Genomic DNA, 21450 nt, shown 5'->3' with positions numbered 1-21450 from the left:
ACTGGCCCTAGCAAGAGCAGTGCTTCGTAGAATCTGCCACCAGAACGGAAACTCGACCCACTGAGAAGATCCGACGAGAAATTCTGTGGGCTCTGTCTATGAGATAATTTACTCATGGAGCCCTTCGTCCCAAGCGACGGGTTCGGCGTGGATAGTGACCGGTGCTTGAGGTACCTAAAAGCACCGTAAATGGATCGGAAGGATCCGTAATTACGTGCTTAGGACAGAGAAGAACACGGAGTACTATTTGGATGGGTTAGAGATATGAAATAATGATTGGAAGAAGTCTGTAGAGTAACGAGGAGACGATGTAAAAAAAGGAGAAATGTGCCTTACGATATAATATTTGTATTGTTTTTTTTATTGCTTAGGCGCGTGAACGAGCTCACAGCCCACCTGGTGTTAAGTGGTTCCTGAAGGCCATAGACATCTACAATGTAAATACGCCACCCACTTTGAGATATAAGTTCTAAGGTCTCAGTATAGTTATAACGGCTACCCCAGCCTTTAAACTGAAACGTATTACTGCTTCACGGCAGAAATAAGCGGGGTGGTGGTACCTACCTGTGCGGACTGACAAGAGGTCCTACCACCGGTGATTACGCAAATCATAATTTTGCGGGTTTGATTTTTATTACACGATGTTATTCCTTCACCGTGGAAGTCAATCGTGAACATTTGTTGAGTACGTATTTCATTAGAAAAATTGGTACCCGCCTGCGGGATTCGAACGCCGGTGCATCGCTACATACGAATGCACCGGACGTCTTATCCTTTAGGCCACGACGACTTCTAAGTATTGTATTGATGCACGATCAATGATGAATTAGCCCATTGTTTATTTGAAGCGAAATTACGTCACTCGAAATGAATTCAGGTTCAACTGGATATTGTGGCGGGAATTTTGAACACTCAGAGCGGGGCTGTGAGCTCATCCACCCATCTAAGCAATCTCTATCTATAAAAATGAATTGCTGTTCGTTAGTCTCGCTAAAACTCGAGAACGGCTGGACCGATTTGGCTAATTTTGGTCTTGAATTATTCGTGGAAGTTCAGGGAAGGTTTAAGAGGTGATAAAATATAAAAAAGCTCGGAATTATATAAAAACAAACAATTTTGTTTTTCCTTTGATGTGTCCACTTGATGTGTCTTTTATTTATCGATTGAGGCACTACGAAGTCTGCCGGTTTAGATAGTTAAAAAAATAAAAACCAACGTCTGTTCTGTATTACTCAGTACTTTTTTTTGTTGGCGAAATGCCTGTATGCTTCCTCAGTAAATCAATTGTTATGGGTTACGATTGGAATAAGTGGAAAAAATCAGAACTTGTTTGTTTGATATCGGTGTATATTGTCACGAACTTGTTTGCATACAAAATTTTCAAGTAGGTAGGCGGATTTTTTTATGAGATTTCGTCTATTTAGCTAAGCTAAGTAGCCAATAGCTACAGTTACAAAAGATTTTCCTTCAGTGAATATTAACTTTATTTACGACGTACTGTTACGCGCTGGGGCTCGGAATGAATAAAATTTCACCGAAGTATAAATTAAAACTTAACCTAATAAATTACACATTCAATTACAATCTCAATTACACTCAACGTAGACTTCAATTATCGCAATTCACTGTTTTCGCTTCGCTTCAGGTGATCTGTCCATCGTTTCAATTCGAGTGGAACTAATTACTATCTACCATCATGTCGTCTCTTCAAGGCTTCTAGAACCGTCTCCGATCCGATCTAGAAGAACATTTCTCATAGTCGTCCCGATATCCGCTATTTCACAAGGACATTACACTTCTCAAACGCTCCCGATAGTACAAGTTGTTTTGATGTCCATTTCGGCTATTCGACGACAGATGGCGTTACTCGTACAGGCACAACAGTATTTTCTTCAATTTCCGGGAGTGGGGACGGACGGACGACTAGGGTGAGTAAAAACAATTTTAATTCTAACTTAACCAAAGTAAAAGTAATTTTAATTATATGACGTAACAACTTAGTAATCAAGCCCATTATAACACAACGACATCATTTGATTTCATCTAATTACATTTTAAGTACCTTCTTCTTCTTCTTCTTCTTTGTATCCACCTTATCCAACTAGGTGGGGGCGGCACAGATATATTTTCTATTCTGTTCTCTTCTATCAGCCGTCATCTCAACACTCAATCCTCTCTCTCTCTCTCATATCGTCATTCACACATTCCATCCATGTCTTCTTCGGTCGATCTCTTCCCCCTCTACATAAAAACATGTCAATAATTTCTCGTCCAATTATTTATAAATAATATCAGTTCCGAACAATGTTATCGTGGTCACATCACTGTTACATTTGCGCGATGATATGTACATATTATGTACATACGAGCTTGCCGTTTAAATAAAATAGTTGGCGTTGACTTAAAATAGAACAGTCTCAACATGTCAGTGAGCGCATTAGTATTTTCCGCCTTCGTTTTATTAGTGACGTATATTTACTATTGGTCGACCCGGAAATTCGAGTATTGGAAGCGAAAAAATGTGCCATTCGCTAAACCTGTGCCGTTCTTTGGGAACTACATGCGATATATCACACTGCAGAGCTTCCTAGGAGATGTGATGCAGAAGCTGTGCCAGCAGTTCCCTGACAGACCGTACTTCGGATCGTTTTACGGCACGGAACCAGCCCTAGTCTTGCAGAATCCGGAGATCATCAAGCAAGTTTTTACTAAAGACTTCTATTACTTCAACAGCCGCGAAAACAGGGATTACAATCATAAGGAAGTATTCACACAGAACTTGTTCTTCGCCAATGGAGATAGATGGAAGGTAATACGTCAGAACCTAACCCCGCTGTTCTCATCGTCAAAGATGAAGAATATGTTTTACTTGGTGGAAAAATGCAATCATTCCCTTGAAGACATGCTGGACAAGGAAACCAAAGACTTGCAGACTATCGAGATCCGGTCTGCTATGATAAGGTACACACTGGACTCTATCTGCTCTAGCGCCTTCGGTATCGAAACAAATACCTTGAGTGAGGGCGCAGAAAATAGTCCTTTTCCAAGCATGGGAAGCACCATATTTAGTTCTTCAATAACTCGAGGACTGAAATTGATTGGTCGTTCGATGTGGCCGGGCATATTCTATAAGCTTGGTCTCCAGTGCTTTCCAACGGAAATTGACGATTTCTTTGAGAAACTCCTGACTGAGGTGTTCGAGAACCGTGGCTACAAGCCGACGAACCGTAACGATTTCGTGGACTTAATTTTGAGTCTGAAACAAAACGATTACCTGACCGGTGATGGCTTGGTTCCCAAAAACGTCAACGCAAAGAAAGTGACGGTCAAGGTGGACGACGCCTTATTGATAGCGCAGTGCGCAGTCTTCTTTGCTGCAGGCTTCGACACGTCAGCTAGCACTCTCTCGGCAGCCCTATACGAGCTGGCCAAGAACCCAGAAGCCCAAAGGCGCGCTCAAAAGGAAGTCGACGAACTTTTGCTGAAACACAACAACAAGTTAAGTTATGATTGTTTAGCGGAATTACCGTACTTGGAGGCATGTATGAACGAAGCGATGCGTCTGTACCCAGTACTTCCTAGTCTCACCCGCGAAACCGTTGCCGACTATACGTTTCCTGATGGCCTGAGGATAGAAAAGGGTATGCGTGTGCATGTCCCGGTGTACGCTATCCACCGTAACCCCGACAACTTTCCTGACCCGGAAGAGTTCCGTCCTGAGAGACATCTAGGAGACGCCAAAAACGACATTAAGCAGTTCACGTTTTTCCCGTTCGGAGAAGGGCCCAGGATATGCATTGGTAAGACTAAATCTATGTTTAGAAATAGAGAGAGAGAGAGTATACTTATTTAAATACTGAAACTTAATACAATATGGATAAACAGTATCTACAAGTATAATTTGTACAATATTTAGGTGCAATAGACAACCGTTTTCTCAAAAAGATACGGCAGGTATGCATAAAGGTCGACGAGCAACGCGCCGCCCTCGTCGCGGTCATAGGAGAGGACCTCTCGCTGCCGCGCGTCGTGGCTACGATGCTCGGCAGCGACGCGTCCTGGAAGGCGATGCTCGACTTCTGCGAGTCCACCATCTCGCAGAAGGAGGCGGCGGAGCGAGAGAGGAAGAGCTCTTCCCTTTCCGCACCGATCCATCGCCGTCGAGCCGGGGGCCGGAGGCGGGAATACGCCCGTACGTCCCGGCCCCTGTAGGTAGCGGCCTCCCCCCGGTGAAGGTCAAGGGGCGACCTGAGGGGGTGAGGCAGCGCGGCGCGCTACCAGCACTCTAGCGCGCTGCCGTGGAGTGAATAGAGCGACCGGTTGACGGTGTATCGCGTCCCGACCCGGCAGGCTGGTTCTGGTCCAGCGGGGTATTCCGGGACACCAGCGGCACCGTCTGGGCGGCGCGACGGGCTGCCGTACCGAGACGGCCGACGTTTCAGAGCCTTCGATTCGCCTCGAAGGCTCCGTCGGCTGGGCGTCCTTGGGGTGAGCCGCGCCGTCTGGTTGTAGTGTTGACCGCGGTAGCCCCCCTACCTCATCCGGGTTCTGACCTCGGAGGGGATCGGACGTCGGGTGTAAGAGTGCAGGGGAGTCGTTTAGTGGGTGGGTCCTAAAATCCTTGGGCCCGCGGTCTGCTCACAACACCATGCAGATCGTTGAGTCTCACATACCCCGCGCGCCCCTTTTGCGCGGGGACCTCGTAGGAGGTTCGGCCCTCTACCCGAAAAAAAAAAAAAAAAGTATGCATAAAGGTAAATATGTGGTAATGTTTTTGCCATAACAATAATGTAAATTTATCAAAATAAACCGTACTGTATCTGGTATTACCTTCATCCCTTCTTGTTAACTCCTTAAATCGTAAAGTAACTGCTTGTGTTAGGGATCTTTCTATTCTCCTCTTCGCGTCGTTTCCTCACTGCTCAAGGTCGTGACCGACATGCTTCAACAGGATTTTATTCCTTGTAATGTCCTTTCAGCGCCTCCGAATGGGATCTCTAGTGTGGTGCGGTTTTTATCGAATCTTTTTTTTTTTTTTTCTTTCCTAAGCTGAGAGCCTTGAGAGGCTATTTCAGCGTAACCCTAACGTTTGTAGGTGAGCTCACGGGGCTCAAACCTGATGACGTTGCTAACACGAACCCTAGCAAGAGCCGTGCTTCGCAGAATCTACCACCGGATCGGAAACGCGACCCACTGAGAAGATCCGGCGAGAAACTCAGTGGGCTGTGTCTGAGAGTTAATTTACTCGTCGAGCCCTTCGTCGCAAGCGACGGGTTCGACGAGGACGGTGACCGGTGCTTGAAGTACCTAGAAGCACCGTTAGTGGATCGGGAGGATCCGAGATGACGTGTTTTGGGCGACGTCGACTGCTTTCCATTCTGTCCGCAGGATCGGGAATGTAGTTACCGGCGGCCACGATGAGAGGGTTCTCGTGTCGTGCCCCTTTATCGAAGTGGTTATCGAACCACCTTGTAGGACTGCGTCCGCGCGGTCTTTTTGCCTCTATCTTCCCTGTCACGAATAGTCTCTCTATCAGAGCAATATATTCGGAGTCTTGACATTTCGAATACATAACAGTGTCCGTGGTCGCGATCGCATTAATCGAAGGAAACACTACACTATTTGTTTTCAGGTATGCGTTTCGGGAAAATGCAGACCATCGCTGGGATGGTTACCTGTTTGAAAAAGTACAACTTCGAACTGGCGGACGGTATGCCGAGGACGGTAGCTTTTAAATCCACAACGTTGCTTACACAACCAAGTACCGGATTATTCCTGAAGGCCACACCACGAGACGGCTGGGAGCAACGTATTTTCACACGTTAAATCTTCTATCAACTATTTATTTTTGGAAATGTTTATATAAAATTACATCACACATTACAATTAATGCGATTACATATCAATGACCTATCGCCGGGCCGTCGCGACCACTGTAATCTATTTCTTCAATTGTTTTTTTAAACTATTTCTAGGCGAAAGTATAACATACTTTCATAGAATAAATACGAAAATTGATCTTGTATGATTGATTAATATCTGTGTATAATTTCGATCTGCAAATTTATTTTATTTGTTCTCAAATTATTTTTAATGTGAAATTAACAATTAGTTTCTCCCTACACTTAATATTATTAACACGGATTTGGATGATATTTTACACATGAGATTTTGGATTAATGCGTAAAATAAGATTTAACTATAATGGTAAATGATAAGACCCGGATAACGTTGAGCATAATTGCTGTAATGACAAAATTGAACAAGAATTCACAAGGATGTAACTAATTACTGGCAGGATCAGCAAGAGAGTATTGTTCGTTTAATAATAAAATTAAAGACCCAAAACAAAAAAATTAATCTACAATTAATTATGAAATTTTAGAATTTTAAAGAAATAATAATTTGAACAATGTTGAAGACAGTCCAATTAAAAAAAAAAAAGAATATTTATGAACCACGGTGTAATTCATTTAAGTTCATGTAATAACTAATATGCCTAAAAAAAAAAGAGAAATAAATATTAGTTATTTTGTAGGTAAAGAGTAAAAAGTAATGTTTAAAAGTGAAGAATTTGTTCTATAGCGATGTGAGGTTAACCGGTTTCTTTGTTTGGAATACATCAATAAATATGCAGCTATGTATTTACTTTGGAGGTTTTATTTTTATACCACGGCTTATATCATTTTAAGATTGTTTATAAACTTTTTAAAAATAGCATTTTCTGGCGTAATTAGGTTAACAACATGGATCATACGACTATATCGGCTCTTGATACGAGTATCTTACGAATTATTTTAATGAATTGAAAACATTCGCTTCGAAGGCGGTTCGACAAGGAGCTCCTTATGGTGAGCACGAGACTGTCCGGCACGCCCATGTCGAAAAGTTTGAAAATCAAACCGTTGTGCCAGACTTTGTCGAACGTTTTTGCGACGTCGAAGAAAAGTTCTCGCGTGTATAAGAGTTTCGGTCGGTTAAGCCCTACGAAAATGTGCTCCGTGAGGCGGTGCACCTGTTGTACGCATGAGTGATTTGCGCAGAATCCGAATTGTTCATCGATGAGAATGCCCTTGGATGAGACGAAGTCTCTGAGGCGTTTGTAGAGCAGTCGGTCATACAGCTTGCCTAGAGACATGAAGAGACTAATCGGGCGTTAACTCGTCGGATGATTTTTGGGTTAACCGGGTTTATGTATGCCGATGACGCCCGATTCTTTCTATACCGCGGTAAAGGAACGAGTCGCCGAGGAGGGACGGATCGCGGGGGAGGGAGTTACAAACGTGTTCGTGTACGGCAGCCCGAGACGCTGGGCGCTACAGGTTTAGCCTTCGGCACAGAGGGTGCTGAGGCTTTGATGTCAGGGCCGGAAGCTCGGAGGCGGTTTTGGCGGGCGACGTGGCGATTAATTTTTGGAGCTAGGGGGCATCCACTGTAGTTCACAAGGTGACCCTGTGTTCGGCACAGGACGCAGCTAGGCGGTTCGGTGGCGGTTTTCTGGTCGCGAGCGCAGGGGACCGTGGCGTGATCACCCAACACTTAACACATCGGGGGCGCGCGTGAAAGTTACGGGAAGAGTGCCCCTACAGTTGGCAGTTATGGCACTGGCTAGGAGTGTCTTTTTTACGGGGGGCTTCGACGGCGATACTGGAGAGCCTACAGACAGTCTGTGTCTTGAAGATCTTCTTACCCTATACCCCGCGCGCCCCTTATGCGCGGGGACCTCGTAGGAGGTTCGGCCCCCGGCCCGAAAAAGGGGGTAAGCTGGAGGGCGACTAGAAACACATTATATGGCTCGCTACCGCGACCGGTGTGCATACGGCGCCCGGAATTCACTGGTAGGCCTTGAAGAGCTCTACATCTAACACTTTAGGGATTCCGCGTATGACAACGCGGGGTTCACGCTCCTTCTGGAGCGTATAAGTTTTTTTTTTTTTTTTTTTTTTTTTTATGATTGAAAGTTTACTGGTGGCCCGAAGGCCTTTCCAGTTTCACCAGGACAGGTGGGCGAGCAAAGGCTCAGCCAAGAGAGGTGGGATTTGCTAACAACTGCCCGAGCGCCTCCGAAGGAGACCTAACAACTCAAGAGCAATTGTTTCGCGAATGAATCTACTACCGGATCGGAATCGCGACCCGCTGAGAAGATCCGGCGAGAAACTCAGCGGGCTGATGCATGGGTTAGGTTGCACGTCGACCTCTTTGTCGAGTTCGACGAGTACGGTTACCGGGGTCCCTAAGCCTGCCCCTAGTATTAGAGCTGAAGGCATCTAATGCAAAGGTTATTGGATCTGATGGATCCGTAAGGACGTGTCTAGGGCGTCGACGGTGACTGGCTCCTGCATGATCAGGATTCGGGGAGTAGTCAGCGGCGGCAACGATAAGGCGATTATCATGACGCATAGCCTTATCGAAGTATCGTTCCGACGCTGACTTCATGTATTTCCGAATTGATTCGAGGCCCAGGTCGTCGTGTAGGTCAACGTTCCTCACGAACCACGGAGCCCCGACAGCTAACCTGCAAAAGCGGGATTGTAGGGATTGGAGGGTGTCTATGTGTGTGCGGGCCGCGTGAGCGAACACCACACTCGCGTAAGTCATGACGGGACGTATAAGTGTGGAAGCTTATATTATCTTTATGAAGTTAAGAGGTGAGGGCCCTATGGTTCTCGGATGATTGCACCTTTATTTGGATGCCGTTCGCGAGATTGCGGGCGCTTGTGACATTATTATTTTTCGCCTTAAAGGCCAGAGAAACTCGGTTCCAACTCGGCTGCCTTCTCTTGAAGTATAATGGGGGGAGGATCCGAGTTTTGAATTGTGCCACCGGACGCGGCGACGGTGTGGCACGGGCTGGGGGCCCAACGAGAGTCGGAGGGCAGAGGCACGACGCGTTCGCGGCTTTGCTAAATTTAGCGACCGCGGTAGCTCGAGACTCCGAGGCGCACATCTTACCCTTTCGTACGAGGGTGAATTTTTCCGTCAATAAGACGCAGACGATGTCGACCTCCATGTCCGATTCAGAGTCTGAAGACGAGGAGGCAGGCGCAGGCAACCTACGGGCAGATGCTGGTGCTTTAGATGGTGCGAGAGCGTCGGGCGTGACGGAGGCCGCAGATGATCACGCGGTCGAAACGGCGGTCACGGGGTACGACGCAGGAATTTAACGCGCAAGTATAGGCGATGCGGCCGCCAGGCACGACTAAGGCCGCACTAGTAGTTACAGAAGTTTTGCACGCGGGTACAGGCGATGCGGGAGCGACGAGCTTGACGAATTATGCGAGAGGGCTCGCGGCGTGAACGGCCTTGAAGGCCAGAGACTCGGAAGTGAGTTTTGGGTGGCGAAGCCTCAGGGATTCCGCAAATATAGCGTCCATGATGACTGAGTGCCCAGGTGGGGCTGCCCCGGGTCTTAAACAAACTAGTCATGCGGCGATGTCCCAACTTTTTGGAACTTAGCGGTTCGATTGAACACAGGTGGCGATGCAGCGCAATTACTTGTTGGCAGATGTGCCACGAATAAAGGCCGGGCGATTGAGTGGTCGATGAGCACGTCGGCACGTGACCGGTGTTTCTATCGGAATGATTCACATACTATGGGATTAAGGTTCATATTGGTGAGAACGTTATATAAAGGTTTTGGGTTTGACAAAATTTGTTAATTAGAGGTATTTACACTTTTTTATAATTGAAAATTCGTTATAAAGAGGTTGTTCGTAGGAAATCTTCGCAATGTATATGGGCTGGGCCTGGTATGGGCTGGCCAAAGTGATGGGCGAATGGCGGAGGTGATAATGCGCCTATTAGGGAGTGGGCTGCTCGAAGTGGTATTCTTTTTTTTTTTTTTTTTTTTTTTTTTATTGCCTTTGTAGGCAGACGGGCATACGGCCCACCTGATGGTGAGTGGTTACCGTCGCCCATGGACTTCAGCAATGCCAGGAGCAGAGCCAAGCCGCTGCCTACCTAATATTCGGAGGGCAACCCTTTTTGAAGAACACCGCTGTGTTTTTTATGGGGTTGATGTTAATGCGCTACTTCTGAAATCACTGTCCCATGGTAAAAGTCTTCGTTAAGTGTTCTAAGTATTAATACAGTTTTAAATTATACTTTGGTAGAATTTTTATTTATCCCGAACCCCAGGGCGTAACAATATTAAAATGTCATTATTGTATTAGTTTTATGTAAAAAGAATTACTACGAAGAATGCAACAAATTTATATACATATGTATGTATAGGTTATTATTAGTGACCGCTGGTCGTAAGTTAAATGCCGGCGTACTCAAGTCAATTATAACATAAATATGTTGGCACACGTCACGGATGGCTGAGCGCTAGTTTCCGTCATCACTCGTATTTGGTTGAATTCAGTTTATAAAAAGTCAATAAAACATAATTATTGAAACTCAACACACACAACTTTCACAATGACAGGATAAACCGACAGTTTCGTTGCACATACCGTGTAACGTAATGTTACAACTGAAATCGTCTGCAAAATAAAAAAAAACCTTAAAACAAAAGTATTTATGTTCAAAGCAGTTATTTTATCGATTGTACCGCTGAGGTGAGAACAATAGCTCCCACCTCCCCCCGAGACGTAGGTTCGGCTGGCGCAGACACTGCGCAGCCGCCGGCAGTCGTCACTAGACTTCCTTCTTAGTCTTACGTTTGTATTCGAGTTCAGTTAAAGTTCGTTTTCAAACCAGACGACTTACCTACAAATATTTATTTAATTTTTATTTTATTTAATACAGCATATCGTGTGCTGTGCTTAATATTAACGTTATTAAAATAACCGGATTCGACCCCGCTTTTAGGGTGAGTTGGAAATGGCATATTATTATTTTTAACGCATTACTTCTTTTTTTTATTTTTTTGCTAATCATGCACAGCTATACTTCACTTGTTTTATTGCTTTAATTTTTTTTATTGTGCATTTACTCCGTTCTGGTTGACCACTACCACGATAATCTCGCCACAAGATGTGGGGACCCCCCACATCTTGTGGGGAGTTCTCGTTGGTCAACCAGATCGGAAGGTAGATAAACCAGTTTGTGAAATTGGTCTTATCGCTTCCAGGGTTCATGCCTAGCTGTTTTTTTCACGCTTCTTGCTTATTGCTTCACCCGATAACTGCGTGTGCTGAAAAGGTCATCTCCGCCCAGTAACCCGTACCCTGGTGATCTAGCCAGCCCAGGAAACCTCCAGGAGTCCAGACGTGGTGCTTCAGCGGGTCAACCCACGTCCGTTGGCTGCCGGAATTCAGGAGGGTAACCTACAGAGGGAGAGTCAGATCGGCCGTACAACCACACCCTACAAATTTGTGTGCTCAACTGCCTGTGTGCTTTTTTGTAATATATATTTTTTTAACTGAGACACTAGTGTTTTGTTTTTTCGTAAGGGAAAGACTAGGCAGTTGTCGCAACCGACAGACCGACTGACTGACTGACTGCCAGAGACTCACTGACTGAGACAGACGGAATGACACGGAATGCCACGACTCTGTCCACGTACCGCCATTTTATACTGTGGCGTTACAGAGTCTATCCTTCAGTTTGTGATATTTATCAAAACAACATTTCATCATTTAAAATAATAATCAAAACCACCGTCTTAATATTACTAAAAGTCGTTATCCACGACAACTAAAAGTCGTTATCCACGACACGGCCATTCTGACACGTCACACGTCCCTGTGTGACGCTCCTGCAAGGAAAACAACGTTTTGCAATATCAAATAGGTTTCGTCTCGGCCAATCCTGATACATTCACGATTGAGGATTGGGATTCCTTTCATTACAAACCATAACGTTAGCTCTCAACAAGATCTTTAACAGACTATGTTAACCTGTGTGGGTAGATAACTTAATTACCCAATTATTAGTGATACACTATACAACTGAAAAATTTCATTAATGCTCAATAAGCATTAGAAACCCGAGTTATTACAAAACAACTCAATTTAAGCAGTATTTCATCAGTATTCTGTATCAACCACAAACTATCGTTACAATTACTTCCATCTAGTGAGAGTAACTCATGCCACCTATATCGAGTGACGATAACCCAATTCAAGTGCCATCTCCATCGAGTAGCTCTTGACTACTTATTGCCTCCATCCGGCAAATAAGTGGGACCTCCATCCGGTACCCAACTTCAACACAAAACACTAATGCCTCCATCCGGCACGCAAGTGGATCTTCCATCCAGTACTTCAACTACTTTAAACGGCCCACCTTGTGTTAAGTGGTTACTGGAACCCATAGACATCCACAGCGTAAACGCACCACACACCTTGAGATAGAAGTTCTAAGGTCTCAGTATAGTTACAACTGCTGCCCCACCATTCAAACCGAAATACACCACTGCTTCACGGCAGAAATAGGCAGGGTGACGGTACCCGTGCGGTCGATGGCACTATACGGAGCACCCGTCTGGTGCCACGTCCTTACCCACGAGAACGTCGCCGCGCTGCGACGCCGGCAGCGCGCGATCGCGGTCAGTCATTCAAGGATACTTCACAGTCTCCTACGAGGCTGCGCGCCCTAGCGCAAGTGCAACTGGAGCGCGGGGGCTCCAATCTCGGCAGTCCGTGCTGGAGCCGTGGTCTCGTCGTTTGGCGGACCCGTCGGCCGGCCTCCGTACCGTCGAGGCGATCTGCCCGGTTCTCGCGGACTGGGTGGGCCGCGACCGCGGAAGTCTCACCTCCGGCTACCTGTGCAGACTCACAAGACATCTTACCACCAGCCACCACGCAAACTACAATTTTGCGGGTTCCACCTCTACTCCACGATGTTACTCCCACACTACGGAAGCCAACTGCGAACACTTGTCAAGCACGCACAAGCACGCACTTCACCGGAAAAACCTGCATCCGCCAGCGGGACCCGAACACCGCCGCATCGCCAGACACGAACGCACCGGACGTCTTATCTTACAGGTCACGACGACTTCAGATGTGTCAATTTTTCTTCCCCACGGAAACTTGCTTGCTTTCTTGTTTGCTTGCTTGCTGGAGCCCGAAGTCATCGAACGTGTAGTGTTATTGGTATTGAATCTAGTAGATTCTAAAGTTTCTGCGACAATTCACAGTCTAATGTCCTGGTTTACTGCACTAGTGCCATGTAACTCTAGCAGTAATCATTGGCTTAAAAACGATTCGTGTCGGAACTACCCACTCGTCATGACAGATCCATTATTGCGATCGAAGTTTCACTTGAGACTTGCACTTGCCTTAATTTCTTGCAATAGCTTGTTACGTGTCGTATTTCCGCTAGTAAATGCCATGTGATAAGTCGAGAGTCAACTGGGCAACATGAGCCAGAACGTAAGATGTGACGATTTCTTCGTGGCTCAGATCTTCCATCGAGGTAGCAGACGTTATTATACGACTTGCGTATGCTGCATTCACGCTTTTGTGGCTTACCATTGCTTAAATTGATAAGCGTCGCAGCAAGATATTTTGCATAACGAGCGAGAAATAAGTCGCAAATGCCTCCATGTGACACTTACTTGTGAAATCCGCGACAACATGATAAGGCACCGCCTTTCAGGGCCCCACTGAAGACTTCAATGAGCTATGCACCATCCAGTAGACGTTCATCGAGGTACATATCAACCGTAGCGTACCAAGCACATGGATCGGCATCTGTCTGTTCCCGATGAATTTCCGACCCGTGATCTCAGATACCGTTACTGGTATTCTGATCTGCATCATGTTTTTTCGCTGTACTTCGAACATGTTCAAACACGTCACGCCAGTGAGAGTAGAGTCCTGATCCTGAGCGCTAGTTTCCGTCATCACTCGTATTTGGTTGAAGTCAGTTTATAAAAAGTCAATAAAACCTTTTGAATAATAATTATTGAAACTCAACACACACAACTTTCACAATGACAGGATAAACCGACAGTTTCGTTGCACATACCGACAGACCGACTGACTGACTAATTGACTGCCAGAGACTCACTGACTGAGACGGACGGAATGACTGTCTGACACGGAATGCCACGACTCTGTCCACGTACCGCCATTTTATACTGTGGCGTTACGGAGTCTACCCTTCATTTTGTGATATTTATCAAAACAACATTTCATCATTTAAAATAATAATCAAAACCACCGTCTTAATATTACTAAAAGTCGTTATCCACGTCAAATATACCTATCATTTAAATGCGTCTAATTGCATTTCCAGTAACACCGTTATCAAAACTAAAAACATGTTATTAATTTATTTTTATCAACCATTTATTTATAAACTAGCGACCCGCCCTCGCTTCGCTTCGGAAACATTAAATTTATTAATGATAGGCGAGTCCTGCCATGTTGCGCGCGGTACGACAATAGCTGCGGGTGACGCCGCAGGGCGAAGCTAGTCTAAAAAAAGGTTACGGTTACGGTTAAGGTTAGGTTAGGTTAGGTTAGCATATGCATGTAGCGCTTATTTCAATATTACAAACAGACACTCTAATTTTATTTATATGTATAGATGTATAGATTACTTTATTCTATCGTCAATAGTTTTCGCAGCGCACGCGATCTAAAGAATATTTTAGGTAATTTTTTTACACCTTGCGTTACATTATTGGAGCTTTAGTAAGGATCCCTAATTTAAAAAAAAATTATAGCCTATGTCACTCGGGAACAGTGTAGCTTCCAAACAGTGAAAGAATTTTTCAAATCGGTTCCGTAGTTTTGGGGCCTATTCAATACAAACAAACAAACAAATCTTTCCTCTTTATAATATTATATTACTATAGATTACTTTATTCTTGCGTCAATATTTTTCGCAGCGCACGCGATCTAAAGAATATTTTAGGTGTTTTTTTTGCACCTTGCGTTACTTTATTGGAGCTTTAGTAAGGATCCCTAATTTAAAAAAAAATTATAGCCTATGTCACTCGGGAATAGTGTAGCTTCCAACTAGTGAAAGAATTTTTCAAATCGGTTCAGTAGTTTCGGAGCCTATTCAATACAAACAAACAAACAAATAAATCTTTCCTCTTTATAATATTAGCATAGATAATATTAATTCCGGAAAATGTTATCGTGGTCACAACACTGTTAAGTCTTCGCGATTAGATGTACGTATGTACATACGAGCTTAGCGTATAAATAAAATTGTTGGCGTTGCCTTCAAACAGAATTGTCTCAACATGTCAGTGAGTGCATTAGTATTTGCCGCCTTCGTTTTATTAGTGACGTATATTTACTATTGGTCGACCCGGAAATTCGATTATTGGAAGCGAAAAAATGTGCCATACGCTAAACCTGTGCCGTTCTTTGGGAACTACATGCGATATATCACACTGCAGAGCTTCCTAGGAGATGTGATGCAGAAGCTGTGCCAGCAGTTCCCTGACAGACCGTACTTCGGATCGTTTTACGGTACGGAACCAGCCCTAGTCTTGCAGAATCCGGAGATCATCAAGCAAGTTTTTACTAAAGACTTCTATTACTTCAACAGCCGCGAAAACAGGGATTACAATCATAAGGAAGTATTCACACAGAACTTGTTCTTCGCCAATGGAGATAGATGGAAGGTAATACGTCAGAACCTAACCCCGCTGTTCTCATCGTCAAAGATGAAGAATATGTTTTACTTGGTGGAAAAATGCAACCATTCCCTTGAAGACATGCTGGACAAGGAAACCAAAGACTTGCAGACTATCGAGATCCGGTCTGCTATGATAAGGTACACACTGGACTCTATCTGCTCTAGCGCCTTCGGTATCGAAACAAATACCTTGAGTGAGGGCGCAGAAAATAGTCCTTTTCCAAGCATGGGAAGCACTATATTTAGTTCTTCGATAACTCGAGGACTGAAATTGATTGGTCGTTCGATGTGGCCGGGCATATTCTATAAGCTTGGTCTCCGGTGCTTTCCAACGGAAATTGACGATTTCTTTGAGACACTCCTGACTGAGGTGTTCGAGAACCGTGGCTACAAGCCAACGAACCGAAACGATTTCGTGGACTTAATTTTGAGTCTGAAACAAAACGATTACCTGACCGGAGATGGCTTGGTTCCCAAAAACGTCAACGCAAAGAAAGTGACGGTCAAGGTTGACGACGCCTTATTGATAGCGCAGTGCGCAGTCTTCTTTGCTGCAGGCTTCGACACGTCAGCTAGCACTCTCTCGGCAGCCCTATACGAGCTGGCCAAGAACCCAGAAGCCCAAAGGCGCGCTCAAAAGGAAGTCGACGAACTTTTGCTAAAACACAACAACAAGTTAAATTATGATTGTTTAGCGGAATTGCCGTACTTGGAGGCATGTATGAACGAAGCGATGCGTCTGTACCCAGTACTTCCTAGTCTCACCCGCGAAACCGTTGCCGACTATACGTTTCCTGATGGCCTGAGGATAGAAAAGGGTATGCGTGTGCATGTCCCGGTGTTCGCTATCCACCGTAACCCCGACAACTTTCCTGACCCGGAAGAGTTCCGTCCTGAGAGACATTTAGGAGACGCCAAAAACGACATTAAGCAGTTCACGTTCTTCCCGTTCGGAGAAGGGCCCAGGATCTGTATTGGTAAGACTAAATCTATGTTTAGAAATAGAGGGAGAGTATACTTAATTAAATACTGAAACATAATATAATATTGATAAACAGTATCTACAAGTATAATTTGTACAATATTTAGGTGCAACAGACAGTCGTTTTCATTTGGGAATATTCTGAAAAAGATACGGCGGCCATGTTTAAAGATAAATATGTGGTAATATTTTTGCCATAACAATAATCTGAATTTATCAAAATAAACCGTATTGTATCTGGTATTACCTTCATCCCTTCTTGCTAACTCCTTAAATCGTAAAGTAAATGCCTGTATTAGGGATCTTTCTATTCTCCTCCTCGCGTCGTTTCTTCACTGCTGAGGGTCGTGACCAACATGTTTCAACAGGATTTTATTGGAACGAAGTTCCTTACGGCAGGCTTGGAGGGGATAGGGATTTTGCTGCGCGACCGAACTGAAAAAAATGTGATAGTAAAACCGTAACAAAAAATCCGTGGAAAAAAGTGCGTGGAATAAAACCGTTAAATGAGACGTGCGCAGGCGCGACAGTCGCATACACAAGCGCGTAGTGTATAATACCTTTCTCTTTCTCTCTCTTTCTTTTCGTTCTCTCATCCCTTCTCTCTCTATTTTGTAATTATTTCTATTTCTATGTAATTTTATGTTGTCAAACAAAAATAAAGAGACATATTTTGTTATTTTAGTTGATAATTTGAATTACGAGGTTTTTTTATTTTAAGTAATTTATTATTTCCTAAAATACTGAATTTCCTAAATACTTTCTTGTACTTAAATAAAAACTAATTAGCAAAATTTAAGAGAAAAATCAAGAAAACCTACATAAAATTGAGCACAATTTTTTTTGCAATTTGTGTCCATTCTACATTAGCCGAAGGAACTTCGTTCCTACCTGGTGTCCCACGACACCACATAATTTCTTTTTCCTTGTAATGTCTCTCCAGCGCCTCCGAATGGGATCTCTAGTGCGGTGCGGTTTTTATCGAACCACCTTGTCGGACTGCGCCCGCGCGGTCTTTTTGCCTCTATCTTCCCTGTCACGAATAATGTTTTCCGAGCAATATTTTCGGAGTTTTGACATTTCTAATACTTAACAGCGTATGTGGTCGTGGTCGCATTAATCGAAGGGAACACTACACTATTTGTTTTCAGGTATGCGCTTCGGGAAAATGCAGACTATCGCTGGGCTGGTTACCTGTTTGAAAAAGTACAACTTCGAACTGGCGGACGGTATGCCGAGGACGCTAGCTTTTAAATCCACAACGTTGCTTACACAGCCAAGTACCGGATTATTCCTGAAGGCCACACCACGAGACGGCTGGGAACAACGTATTTTCGCACGTTAAATCTTCCATCAACTATTTATTTTTGGAAATGTTTATATAAAATTCCATTACAATTAATGCGATTACATATCAATGACCTATCGCCGGGCCGTCGTGACCACTCTAACCTATTTCTTCAATTGTTTTTTTAAACTATTTCTAGGCGAAAGTATTACATACTTTCATAGAATAAATACGAAAATTGATCTTGTATGATTGATTCATATTTGTGTATAATTTCGATCTCCAAATTTATTTGTTTTTTATTTTATTTTAGTTTATTTGTTCTCAAATTATTTTTAATATGGACTTAACAATTAGTTTCTCCCTACACTTAATATTATTAAATTGAAATTTTGTGCGTTTGTAAGTCAAACACACGGATTTGGATGAAATTATATGAGAGTAATAGTTTGGATTAAGATTAAGATTAATATATAGATTTAACTATAACACCGGTCACTCACATACGCACGAATACGCAAACCCACAAGTTTAGGACGACATTTGCGAATGATTATGCAAAGTTTTCGCTGCATTCGTGGTTTTCCAAGCTGTGTCGGTTTTTTAACAGACATCAAAGCGCGCGAACCTCGAACCTTCGCGTAGTCTCCCACACATTCGCTTGCCCAGTTGCGCCGACGATTGCGAAGGTAACGGACGTATACTATACGCCATGTTCGTGACGTCTACTGTGTAGCGTATCTTCATCAAAAGAAATCCCATAAAAACAGCATGGCTGTTAATGATGTCTGGGAAAGAATTAAAAACTCTTTTTCTCTTCAATGTTCTATTGACGAATTAAAAAGGAGGAGAAATTCGTGAGACATTCGTAAACAAGTGTAGGAGGAAGCGCAAACGGGTTCGCAAATTGAGTATGCGAACCCATTTGCACAGCCGCTAGGTTTGCGAATGAATGTTTGACGGCCCTTCACATTCAGTGGCCTGCATAATGGTAAATGATAAGACCCGGATATGGTTGAGCATAATTGCTGTAATGACAAAATTGAGCAAGAATTCACAAAGATGTAACTAACTACTGGCAGAATGTAACTATACTTGAGACCTTAGAACTTATATCTCAAGGTGGGTGACGCTAAATGCGCGTTGTGGATGTGTATGGACTCAATGAAATAAGAAATTTTAGAATTTTAAAGAAATATTATAATAACCTGAACTACGTTGAAGACAGACTAATTTAAAAAAAACGTATATTTATGAACTACGGTGTAATTCATTTAAGTACATATCACGCCTAAAAAAAGAGAAATAGATATTACTTAGTCATTTTGTAGGTGAACTAAAGAGTAAAAAGTAATGTTTAAAAGTGAAGAATTTGTTCTATAGCGATGTGAGGTTAACCGGTTTCTTTGTTTGGAATACACCAATAAATATGCAGCTATGTATTTACTTTGGAGGTTTTATTTTTATACCACGCCTTATATCATTTTAAGATTGTTAATACACTTTTTAAGAATAGCATTTTCCGGCGTAATTAGATTAACAGCATGGATCATACGACTATATCGGAGCTTGATACGAGTATCTTACGAATTATTTTAATAAATTGAAAACATTCGGTTCGACGGTGTTTCGAAAAGGAGCTCCGTATGCTGAGCACGAGACTGTCCGGCACGCTCATGTCGAAAAGTTTGAAAATCAAACCCTTGTGCCAGACTTTGTCGAACGTTTTTGCGACGTCAAAGAAAAGTTCTCCCGTGTATAACAGTTTCGGTCGGTTAAGCCCTACGAGAATGTGCTCCGTGAGGCAGTGCACCTGTTGTACGCATGAGTGATTTGCGCAGAATCCGAATTGTTCATCGATGAGAATGCCCTTGGATGAGATGACGTCTCTGAGGCGTTTGTAGAGCAGTCGGTCATACAGCTTGCCTAGAGACATGAAGAGGCTAACTCGTCGGATGATTTTTGGGTTTACCGGGCTTATGTATGCCGATGACGCCCGATTTTTTCTATACCGCGGTAAAGGAACGAGTCGCCGAGTAGGGACGAATCGCGGGGGAAGGAGTTACCGCCGTGTTCGTGTACGGCAGGCCGAGACGCTGGGCGCCACAGGTTTAGCCTTCGGCACAGAGGGTGCTGAGGCTTTGATGTCAGGGCCGGAAGCTCGGAGGCGGTTTTGGCGGGCGACGTGGCGATTAATTTTTGGAGCTAGGGGGCATCCACTGTAGTTCACAAGGTGACCCTGTGTTCGGCACAGGACGCAGCTAGGCGGTTCGGTGGCGGTTTTCTGGTCGCGAGCGCAGGGGACCGTGGCGTGATCACCCAACACTTAACACATCGGGGGCGCGCGTGACAGTTACGGGAAGAGTGCCCGTACAGTTGGCAGTTATGGCACTGGCTAGGAGTGTCTTTTTTAAGGGGGGCTTCGACGGCGATACTGGAGAGCCTACAGACAGTCTGTGTGTTGAAGATTTTCTTACCCTATACTCCGCGCGCCCCTTATGCGCGGGGACCTCGTAGAAGGTTCGGCCCCCAGCCCGAAAAAGGGGGTAAGCTGGAGGGCGACTAAAACCATATTGTAGGGCTCTTCTCTAATAATACTTCTCTTGAAGTATTATCGGGGGAGGATCTGAGTTTTGAATTGTGCCACCGGACGCGGCGACGGTGTGGTACGGGCTGGGGGCCCAACGAGAGTCGGAGGGCAGAGGCACGACGCGTTCGCGGCTTTGCTAAATTTAGCGACCGCGGTAGCTCGAGACTCCGAGGCGCACTTCTTACCCTTTCGTACGAGGGTGAATTCTTCCGTCAATAAGGCGGAGGCGATGTCGACCTCCATGTCCGATTCAGAGTCGGAAGACGAGGAGGCAGGCGCAGGCAACCTACGGGCAGATGCTGGTGCTTTAAATGGTGCGAGAGCGTCGGGCGTGACGGAGGCCGCAGATGATCACGCGGTCGAAACGGCGGCCACGGGGGACGACGCAGGAATTTAACGCGCAAGTATAGGCGATGCGGCCGCCAGGCACGACTAAGGCCGCACTAGTCGTTACAGAAGTTTTGCACGCGGGTACGGGCGATGCGGGAGCGATGAGCTTGACGAATTATGCGAGAGGGCTCGCGGCGTGAACGGCCTTGAAGGCCAGAGACTCGGAAGTGAGCTTTGGGTGGCGAAGCCGCAGGGATTCCGCAAATATAGCGTCCATGATGGCTGAGTGCCCAGGTGGGCTGCCCCGGGTCTTAAACACACTCGCCATGCGGCGATGTCCCAACTTTTTGGAAGCACTGCACAGCACTGAAAATTTCGGGAATTAACGAAGTGACACAATATTACTATTTAAAAATGTATTTATTGCTTTTCGAAGTATTCTCCGCGAAATTTGACACATTTTTCCATACGATCGAACCAATCATTGAAGCAACCATTCCATTCGGAAGTTGGGGTCTCCAAAATGGCCGTTTTGTAGGCGTCCACAGCTTCTTCAGGTGATGAAAATCTCTGTCCACGCAATTTATTCTTTATTTTAGGGAAAGTATAGAAATCATTAGGGCTTAGGTCGGGGCTGTACGGCGGATGGTCTAATAATTCTATGTTTTCTTGCTCTAAAAACTCTTTTGTTCTGTGCGCGATGTG

The 21450-nt window shown here is 44.6% G+C and overlaps 2 protein-coding genes across 2 annotated transcripts; both read left to right on the top strand.

Moving 5' to 3' along the window:
* The first annotated feature begins 2386 nt into the window (after positions 1-2386).
* Positions 2387-6648, top strand: LOC114240449 (cytochrome P450 6B5-like). Its single transcript, XM_089733786.1, has 2 exons — positions 2387-3800; positions 5633-6648. Exons 1-2 carry the CDS (start codon positions 2423-2425, stop codon positions 5824-5826), a joined length of 1572 nt encoding a protein of 523 aa, XP_089589912.1. The 5' UTR covers positions 2387-2422; the 3' UTR covers positions 5827-6648.
* Positions 6649-15114: 8466 nt separating this feature from the next.
* On the top strand, positions 15115-19271 carry LOC149501366 (cytochrome P450 6B5-like). Its single transcript, XM_089733502.1, has 2 exons — positions 15115-16532; positions 17689-19271. Exons 1-2 carry the CDS (start codon positions 15155-15157, stop codon positions 17880-17882), a joined length of 1572 nt encoding a protein of 523 aa, XP_089589628.1. The 5' UTR covers positions 15115-15154; the 3' UTR covers positions 17883-19271.
* The last annotated feature ends 2179 nt before the right edge of the window (positions 19272-21450 follow it).

Source organism: Bombyx mandarina, chromosome 16 (assembly GCF_030267445.1).
Source record: "Bombyx mandarina strain Sakado chromosome 16, ASM3026744v2".
NCBI lineage: Eukaryota > Metazoa > Arthropoda > Insecta > Lepidoptera > Bombycidae > Bombyx > Bombyx mandarina.
The sequence above is the reverse complement of the archived record's forward strand: the minus strand, read 5'-3'. Positions and strand labels throughout refer to the sequence as shown.

Excerpts from the sequence above, each read along its gene's own strand:
- LOC114240449 (XM_089733786.1), top strand. The coding sequence starts at position 2,423 with ATGTCAGTGAGCGCATTAGTATTTTCCGCCTTCGTTTTATTAGTGACG. Across the intron at positions 3,801-5,632 it reads AGGGCCCAGGATATGCATTG|GTATGCGTTTCGGGAAAATG; the intron begins GTAAGACTAAAT and ends ATTTGTTTTCAG.
- LOC149501366 (XM_089733502.1), top strand. The coding sequence starts at position 15,155 with ATGTCAGTGAGTGCATTAGTATTTGCCGCCTTCGTTTTATTAGTGACG. Across the intron at positions 16,533-17,688 it reads AGGGCCCAGGATCTGTATTG|GTATGCGCTTCGGGAAAATG; the intron begins GTAAGACTAAAT and ends ATTTGTTTTCAG.